The sequence below is a fragment of the Neoarius graeffei genome, chromosome 8, assembly GCF_027579695.1.
Source record: "Neoarius graeffei isolate fNeoGra1 chromosome 8, fNeoGra1.pri, whole genome shotgun sequence".
NCBI classification, from domain to species: Eukaryota; Metazoa; Chordata; class Actinopteri; order Siluriformes; family Ariidae; genus Neoarius; species Neoarius graeffei.
This window is the reverse complement of record NC_083576.1, coordinates 43,212,824-43,223,095: the sequence shown is the minus strand read 5'-3', so window position 1 is coordinate 43,223,095 and position 10,272 is coordinate 43,212,824. Positions and strand designations below refer to the sequence as shown.

General features: G+C 41.2%; 1 protein-coding gene across 1 annotated transcript; it reads left to right on the top strand.

Moving 5' to 3' along the window:
• The first annotated feature begins 5,863 nt into the window (after nt 1-5,863).
• LOC132889898 (putative nuclease HARBI1) lies at nt 5,864-6,787 on the top strand. Its single transcript, XM_060926716.1, has one exon. It carries the CDS (start codon nt 5,864-5,866, stop codon nt 6,785-6,787), a length of 924 nt encoding a protein of 307 aa, XP_060782699.1.
• Nucleotides 6,788-10,272: the final 3,485 nt, after the last annotated feature.

Here is a 10,272-nt window from a genome sequence, read left to right as displayed (position 1 = left end):
AATTAAACTGCTTTGGGCTGCAGTCGTAACGTTACTCATAATGAACAAATAAAAAAACCGGTTGTAACTCAAAATGAGTGAGACAGCGTGACTCAAGTAGTACTTTTACCGTGGCCAGCGGTAAACACGAAAGCGCGCGGAGTCTTCGTTCTTGCCAGTCAGAAGTCGTGATTTTGGACGGTCCGATGAGGGGATGTCTCTTTGGTGTCTGTACTCATGGAGTGCACGATGAGAGAGAGAAAGAATGTAGCGTGGCTTAGTTACTTATGGAGTCATGGAGGAAGTGACGTAGGTGATCCCGCCCAGGCGTGACGTAGGTCATCGCGGAAGTTGGTTGATGGGATTTGTAGTTTCTAGATGGACTGTGACGCTGTACCTACATGGGGATTGCTAGCAAGCAGTCAAGCTAACAAGCTAATGCCCTTCCTTTTGTGAACAAGCACTTGTAGACAAATAATAAAACAAATCTCACAGTAAAAAAACACCTAAAGTCTTCACAAATCCCTCTAATCCACAACAAATACAGTAGCTTGAAAAATGGAGATTTCACAAATGATATGTTACGCATTTTGTTATTTAGTAAGTTTTCACCAGTCTTCCATTCCCAGTTTTTGACCAGAGCCGTGTACAACTGTAACGCTATTGAGGAGCTGACATTAGGCGAGCAACCTTATTTTCATGAGCATTTTTTGGTTTCACATCAATTAAAAGTGATTGTTAGGAATATTTTTTTGTAGTTTTATTTCTTGGTTCTCTGGTGTGTGTGTGTGTGTGTGTGTGTGTGTGTGTGTGTTACAACAGGGCTAACGTCTGCCTACGAAGACAGCCAAAAGCACATAGCCTACTTACCGCAATGTGTTTCCTCAAATTCGACATTGAGTTTTTATAAGCTGAAAGGTCCACTGGTTTGGGGAGACACATGTGACACTGCATAACATAACTATTATTTTTTGTTGTTTGGAGAGTGAACATGGTTTGTATGTGTGGCCAGGGGTGTGCCTCTTCAGCTTGATGGCCGCTGTCTCTGCCATTTTTCTTCTGCTTCCGTGCTCTTTTCCTCCTGGACTGCTCTTGCCGCGGGAATTTTGTGTGCGGGCGTGTGCGGCGGCTTGGCTCTGTTTGATTGGTGAAACGGAGTTAAACCATAGCTCCTCCCACTATGGCTCTGGCTGCTCCATTTGATTGGTGAGATGCCGTCATGTGACAGAGCCTCTGCTGGAAGTCTCGACAAAACATAAACAGACCACGCATCGCACGGATCAATAAAAATAAAGTAGCGAGTAATGAGCAGAATATAGCCCAATGTAACAGAGTAAAAGTACCGCTTCTTCTTCACAAATATACTCAAGTAAAAGTAAAAAGTATGCTGCATTAAAACTACTCTTACAAGTACAATTCATCCAAAAAGTTACTCAAGTAAATGTAACAGAGTAAATGTAGCGCATTACTGCCCACCTCTGGCCATCACACTGCCTCCACCGTGTTTTACAGATGATGTGGTATGCTTTGGATCATGAGCTGTACCACGCCTTCGCCATACTTTTTTCTTTCCATCATTCTGGTAGAGGTTGATCTTGGTTTCATCTGTCCAAAGAATGTTCTTCCAGAACTGTGCTGGCTTTTTTAGATGTTTTTTAGCAAAGTCCAATCTAGCCTTTTTATTCTTGAGGCTTATGAGTGGCTTGCACCGTGCAGTGAACCCTCTGTATTTACTTTCATGCAGTCTTCTCTTTATGGTAGATTTGGATATTGATACGCCTACCTCCTGGAGAGTGTTGTTCACTTGGTTGGCTGTTGTGAAGGGGTTTCTCTTCACAATGGAAATGATTCTACGATCATCCACCACTGTTGTCTTCTGTGGGCGTCCAGGTCTTTTTGCATTGATGAGTTCACCAGTGCGTTCTTTCTTTCCCAGAATGTACCAAACTATAGATTTTGCCACTCCTAATATTGTACGGTAGCAATTTCTCAGATGGGTTTTTTCTGTTTTCGCAGCTTAAGGATGGCTTGTTTCACCTGCATGGAGAGCTCCTTTGACCGCATGTTTTCTTCCCAGCAAAATCTTCCAAATGCAAGCACCACACCTCAAATCAACTCCAGGCCTTTTATCTGCTTAATTGAGAATGACATAACGAAGGAATTGCCCACACCTGCCCATGAAATAGCCTTTGAGTCAATTGTCCAATTACTTTTGGTCCCTTTTAAAAACAGGGTGGCACATGTTAAGGAGCTGAAACTCCTAAACCCTTCATCCAATTTTAATGTGGATACCCTCAAATGAAAGCTGAAAGTCTGGACTTTATGTCCATGTCCATTATATAACTATAACTTGAATGTTTCAGTAAACAGGTAAAAAAACAAAATTTGTGTCAGTGTCCAAATATATATGGACCTAACTGTATAGAAGGGTAAATATATGTATAGACAGCATAGTGAAAGGATCTCCTCTCATTATGTCTAGCTGCTTTATCCTGTTCTACAGGGTCGCAGGCAAGGATGAATAAGTAAATATAAATATACAGTGTGCACAGAATGATGGTATGAGTGTGCAGATATTTCACAGTTGATGTTACTGATATTTGAGTCCGGTTTTAGCTGTTCATCACAGACAGCCTGAGGGGAAAAAACTGTTCTTGTGTCTGGTTGTTTTTGCGTACAGTGTTCTGTAGCGTCTCCCAGAGGGGAGAAGTTTCAACAGTTTGTGACCAGGGTATGATGGGTCTGCAGAGATGTTACCTGCCCGTTTCCTGATTCTGGACAGGTACAGGTCTTGGATGGAGGGCAGACTGACACCAATAGTTTTCTCTGCAGACCTTATTGTCCGTTGCAGTCTGTTCTTGTCCTGTTTGGTGACCGATCCAAACCAAACAAATATATAACAAAATATCCTGAACCACTTTGATCCAGTCCTCAACTGTAGAAGGATCTTTTGCCAACCATTTCCTTGTGATTGCTTTCTTACTTGCTAATAGTAGAATATCATGCATATATTTTTCAGGCCCCTTCTTAATCCCAGACATAAGGTCTCAAACCCTGGTGGAATCACCATTTTCATGATTTTCTCCATGGTCAATTTAATTTCTTCCCAATATTTTGAAATGACCAGGCAGTCCCAAAACACATGAAAATGTGTTGCCTTACTCTCGCCACAGGATCTCCAGCAAGATGTATTTCCTCCTAGGGAAATGTTTTGAGCTGGAACTCTTAAAAAAACAAAACAAAAAACCTAACTATACTCTTCCACCCAAATTCTCTCCAAGACAGAGCAGATGTACTTTTCCATTGTTGTAAAATTCTTTTTTCCCACGTCTCCAGCTCCATCACGATGTTGCATTCCTTCTCCCATCTCTCCTTTATATATGTAGTATCCTCCCCTTCCAATTCTTGTAATAACTTGTATTTCCATGGCCAGGGTCTGACCTGTAGCCAAGTAGAAATATCTTCACTATACCCAAATTAATTTGTCGCATCTCTTCCTTTCTCATTTTCTCTAAGTAATGTATAAGTTGCAAAAATCTATAAAATCCTAATTTGGTTAAATCAAATCGATTTTTAAGATCTTGGAATTGTAGCAGTGTGCCCCCCTCATAGAGGTCACTGTGTTTTGTTAACCCTTTATCGGCCCGCTGTTTAAATCTTGCGTCCATTCTGTTTGGTAAGAAATCGGAGTCCTATCCTATCCATCTCATGGTCCAATATGGTTCTTTGGCCTTGTTTTCACTGACTACCTTGTGTCAAATCCTAAGTGATATTTTTATCCATGGATTTGTGTCTTTTTAGGCAAGTAACCAACCCACTGTCCCCTATAATTGCTTGTAACGGAATATCACTGGATATCTGACATTCTATCCCTTTCCACGTGGCTTTATAGGAAGGATTGCAAATGTTAACCAAAATTTTTATCTGCACCACTTGGTAATAATTTTTAATATTCGGGAGGGAGAGGCCTCCTTTTGTCTTTTGTTAGTTGAAGAGTCTTATAGCGGATTCTTGGCCTTTTCCCCTGCCAAATGAATCGTGATATTAATTTGTCTAATTCATGAAATGTTCCCTTTGGAAGTTCTGTTGGTATATTTTGGAACAGATATAATAGTCTGGGTAACGCATTCATTTATATTGCTTCCACCTTCTATCCTAATCCTAAAAAGGGCACTAGATTCCATCTAGTCAAATCAGATTTAATTTTGGAAAGTAGGGGGTCGTAGTTCTGGTTATAATCCTGTTCAAGTCTTTTGGAATATTCACCCCTAAGTATTTAATTTATTTTGATTCCCAACTCACTTTAACTTCCTCTCTAATCAGTTGGCTAGGTGAATAATTAAATGTCAAGATTTGGGATTTGTGGGTGTTTAGTTTGTAGCCTGATAAGACTGTATTCCCTCAGGGTTGTGAGCAATTCTGGAAGGGAAGTGGATGGATGTCCCAAGTATATCAAGATATCATCTGCGAACAGGGCAATTTCATGTTCTTCTTGTGACACCATGATCCCCTTTATCTTCTCATTCTGTCTTATCCACTGACTCAGGGGCTCTATAAAGATGGCGAATAAGAGTGGAGAGACAGGACAGCCCTGTTGACATCCCCTTTCCAAATCAAAATTATTTGATGATCCTCCATTAATCCGAATTTTGGCTGTTGGTTTATAGTGTAAAGCTTGTATTGTCCTAACAATCATCGTGGAACTGGACTCTCTCTGGTCTCTTATATAAAAGAGACCAATCACCAGAGTCGAATGCCTTCTCTGCATCTAACCCTAACAAGACAGCCTCTAAATTGTTATTGTTTATATAGTTAATTACATGCAATGTCCTCCTAACGTTGTCCTGTGTTTGTCTCTGTCTAATGAAACCTGTTTGATCCAACTGTATAATATCTGGGAGTATTGTTTCTAAACATTTTGCTAGAATTGATGTAAAGAGTTTATAATCCTGATTCAGCAGACTAATTGGGCAGTAATTGGAGCAATTTGTCCTATCTTCCCCTCCTTTGGTATAACAGTTATGATCGTTTCTCTCCAAGATGGAGGGATCTCTCCTTTCTTAAGGGCCCAATTGAATGTTCTCCATAACAATGGAAATGATCACTAAAGGTCTTACCACTCCGCTGTAAATCCATCGGAATCTGGAGACCTATCAGGCTTGAGTCTAGAGATCTTTTACAGTTCCCCTACACTGTAAAATCTAATTAGTTAACCTTACTTAAAAAAAGCATGCAAACCGATTTGACTTAAAATAACCAAGTAAAGTTAAATATGATTCGTTTGTTGCACTAACGATTGATTAGTGTAGTTAACTTGCATTTCAGTTTATCTAAGGCTATGTCCACACGGCAACGGATTCAGGTGACTCTGATACAATTGCTTATCGTTTAGGCCTGGCGTCCACATGGCATCGGCGTTTTGGGTACCCAAAACGCAATCTTTTTGAGAACGGGTTCCAGAGTGGAAAGATCTGGCAACGTTGCCGTTGCGAAGTCATCTGGATGAGTAGAACGGATTTGTTTACGATGACGTCACAGCCACATGACCAGCCACATGACCACATGACCAGCCACATGACTCTCGCGCGCCTCATTCATAACAACAACAATGGCGGCCCCCATAGTAGTAGTATTTTCAGTGCTGCAGACGCTGCTAAGTTTATTCGCATTATTGAGACAAAATTTAGAGGAGTTGCAGCGACTAGGCGAGCAGCGGAGACGCTTACACGGCCACACGCATCAGATTCTTTTAAACCCACCACGGCGTGTAACTAGACGGGCCAAAAGATGATGATTTTGGGTGAGACCGGGAAGAACCAGTAGCTGGTGGGACAACTTCGTGAATGGTGTTGTCGTGGACGCAGAGTGGAGAGAGAACTTTCGGATGTCCAGAGCTTCACTTGTGGCCCGGAGCGAAGAACTTCGTCCTCATATTGAAGGCCAAACAACCAACATGAGAGAAGCGATTGGACCGTTAAAGAAGGTCGCTTGCACGCTGCACTACCTGAGCGACGAGGGAAGGCTACGAAAGACAGCTAACTCCTTCGGCCTGTCACGGCAGGCTGTCTCCGTCATCGTGAGGCAGACATGCAAAGCCATCGCTCTCCACCTCGGTCCGAAATATATCAAGCTGCCCTTCACAGAACCCGAGGCAGAGGAGCTTGTGTCTGGCTTTCACCGTGTACATGGCATGCCACAGTGTTTGGGAGCGGTCGACGGGACCCACATTGAAATCAAGCAGTCATCATCCCACGCCATGGACTACATCAACAGAAAGGGTAAACATTCGTTAAATGTACAAGCAGTGTGTGACTACAAGTACAGATTTATGGATGTAGTTATAAAGTGGCCTGGCAGTACGCACGATGCACGAGTGTTTGCTAATTCAAAGATCAGCACCTACTTTAAAACCGGCAAGATTCCAGCAGTGAAAAAGCAGATAGTGGATGATGAGGAACCCATCCCCATATTTCTCCTGGGTGACCCAGCCTATCCACTACTACCTTTCCTGATGAAGGAATATTCAAACAGTGGCTCCACGCCACAAGAGCAGTACTTTGGGTTATGTTTGTGTAGGGCACGCATGGTCATTGAGTGTGCTTTTGGTCGGCTGAAGGCCAGATTTGCATCCCTGAGAAGAGCAATGGACATTAACCTCAGTGACTTGCCCTATGTAATTTATGCTTGCTTTGCTCTCCACAACTACTGTGAAGAAAACAGTGAGACCATGGACGAACACTGTGTGGAGAGTGCTGTACAATGTGACCAGGAAGTACAGCCTTCCACACAAAGCAAGTTACCTGACTGACTGTAATGAGACAGAGGGAAGAAGGGTCAGAAGAGTGATTACAAAGTTCCTTGACCCTTGAACAGTTTTTTTGTATGTACCACTATAACTTCTGTTCACTGCTTTTTTAATGAACCAATCACTTTTGTATATAGAATTCTTTAGTGTGGATTTATTTAGTATACTGTGGATATTTAGTAAACTGTGCGGGTGTTGTACATAGACAAGTGACTCAAACCATTTCTTGCCTGCTTTCTATTGGATAAGAATATTGTGAAATTGTTTACACATCAACCTGACTTACCTGCCAGACAGACAATTTACACCTGCTTTGATAAACAGAAAGTACAGCCTTCCACACAAAGCAACAGTTACCTGACTATAATGGAGGCAGAGGGGAAAAGAGTCAGAGGACCCTTCAACAGACTGTAATAACCACTGCATTGCATTCACTTTTGTATACTGCTTCTCTTTTAAATAAACAAGTAACTGAACCATTTCTTGAATTTCTTTTTTATTGGATAAGACTGATTTTCAAAATGTTCACACAATTTAAAAAGTTATATGAATTAAATAAAAATGCTTTAAGAAATGTTCACACAATTTAAAAAGTAATATGAATTAAATAAAAATTCTTTAAGAAATGTTCACACAATTTAAAGTTATATGAATTAAATAAAAATGCTTTAAGAAATGTTCACACACAATTTAAAAAAGTTATATGAATTAAATAAAAATGCTTTAAGAAATGTTCACACAATAAGAAAAAAAAGTTATAAAACTATGCACACTAATAAAACTACATAACAAAAAATTAAACTAGCAGGCACAATGAGGCACTTTATGTGTCCACGTCATCCTCTTGCAGCAGTGCCCTTCTGTACGAGAAACCTGGAGCAGTGTGTGTACGTTGAGCGCTGTGTGATGGGGTGGTGTGTGATGGTGTGTTGCTTGTAGTGGTGTGTATGCATCTGCATGATGATGCGGTGTGTGCAGGTAAGGTGGTGCTGCATGGTGCGCTGGCATGTATGGCCTATACAGATGTGGAGCAGGGGCTTGTGGCTGTTGCTGGAGCACAAGTGTCTGTAGCAGTTCAAACCCATTCTTAATAGTGTTCGTGATGAGTTCAATGTTGTTGTTCATCCGCTCCAGGTTCTCATTGGCACGCTTCTCCGACTCCTCCATGAGCTGCAGCATTCTTCTCTTAATCTGGAGATCCTCCTGCACAGCTGCATCCATTGGGGCCTTCCTCCTCAGCCTGTCCCCTCTGTGGCTTTCTAGTTTTTCCTTAAAAAACAAAAAGTTTATACATTTTAGAATGCATCACCAGTAGCAAACACTCCACAACACCACCCTAAAGCAGTTTGTATTTTTAAGCCCTGAAGAAGGCTTGGGGTGAGGCCGAAACATGTTGGCTTTTTAAAAGTTAAAAATGAACTAGCTATACTGAGTAAAAGCTTTTTATGGAAGAAGAACAGTGCCTTGGCCGTCCTTTATCCACTTGCAACACCCTAAAGCAACATGAGCATACCGAACGTTACACCGTGCCAGCTTTGAAGTAGCATAACATATAACTCACAGCAAGTAGGCCTTCAAGATTGAAATCATGAAACCATGTGCTTGCTTACCTGAAGCAAATTTCTCCACCGGTTGACCTCTGCAGTAGATGGATTGGACACGGTGGAAGCCGAAGAAACCTCTAGCTCGACAGACGACCAGGGAGAATCAGATGTCGAGGAGGAGGAGGCCGAATCTTCCACCAATCTTTCCACCAAATCAGCACTCTCGATGCCCGATGAGATGCTGTCGGTTCCGGGCGAACCACCCCAGATCTCTTCGCACAGTTCAAAGAATACAAAAACCACACGTCTGTGGCCACTCCGACGCCCAGAGTCGACGGCATGCCGGTATTTGTTTCTAATACCCTTCAGCTTTGCAGCAATCTGGGCCTTTGAGATGCTGCTGGGGTCGTGAGGAAAGTCCTTCCCGGCAGCCATTTCCCCGGTGGTGTATTGCTGCCGAAAGGCGAGCGTAATATTGCCATACTTGGCCTGGCATGTTTCCCAGTCCACATTCTCCTGATATTTTGCGGTTTTGTAGTTCAGAGTCACTCGCAGGAGTAACTCCACCTCGTTATCAGTCCAAACAAGAGGGTTGGTTTTTTCTAGCGTGGTCGCAGCCATTTTCTTCTTGTTGTTGTGTGAAGGGAAGAAGAAGGGGTTTGTGCGCATGCGTCCGTGCCAAGATTTTTTTCTTGTATTTTTCTGGTGTCTTCGATGGGACCGTTACAGCGCACGTAGTGGTGTGGCATGTGTATTGCATCGTTTTCAGCAAGCGTTGCGTTGCCATATGGACCTGATATTCTACTGATCGTTGCCCATTTGGAGGCGATATTTTTTTAAAATAACATCACGTTGCTGTTGTCGTGTGGATGTGGCCTAAGTAGAAACAGTAATTACAGAGTACTTGATGGTTTAATTTAGATGTACTCTTAATTAAGTGCAGGCTACTCAGAATTAGTATTACAAGCAACTAAATCATTTCAAGTGAAATATACTGTGGTGGTATTCCGATCAACAAATTTATTTAAGTTGGGCCAACTAATGAGATTTTTCCAGCAACTTGGAATTTTCCACTTGTGCTTACTTGAACAGCAATCTAACTTGCTTGTTAAAACCATGCAAACCAATTGCCTTTAAAAAAAAAAAAACTAGTAAGGGTTACTGGTATAGATTATGTGCTTCCAATACCCATTACATAATGATTCCATTCTCCTAAAATAAACAAAATGTACGGCAACACATAAATCAAGGTAGTGACAATTCAAAGTTGTTGTTTTTTTATTTTCATTGCCCCAACCCCTTTTTTGAAATGTCAAAAAAACAACAAATAACAAAAATGACTGCTGCTGCTCTAATTAAAACAAAAAGCCACCAACTGAGTAGGTCAGAGGTCTTCTCCAGGTTACTCCACACACTGTAAAAAAAAAAAAATCTGCTTAGTTTACTTAAAGTAAGGCAACCTATTACAAGGGCTTTTTTGAGTAAACTCAACTAAAAAATAAGAGAACTTAATGTAAAGGTTTTTCCGAGTACACTCAAAAAGGGGACAGAACTTGCAAAATCAATTTGAACTAAAAAATCTTTTAACTATAAAAAGCTTTTTCTACCAACTATTGTCAGGACTTCAAAGCACAAGTTAAGTTACTAGTTGACACAACTTAGGATAAAAAGTAAGGAAAACTCAAAGCAACAATTAATGCAATCCAACAAGTGATTTATTGCAAAAAACAGTGTAGAAGCACCACACACATCACAAGTAGTCTCAAAACTGTCAAAAAAACCTGCCTAAATGTACCTCAATATACACACATTGCACATTTTTGAACTGTTTTTTTCCCCTCTAATCAGAGCACTTTGACTACACACAATCAAAACTTAAATATAAAGACAAATTAAAAAGCAATAGGTATACCAAATATCACTAAATACTGTAGGTGCTGCAGT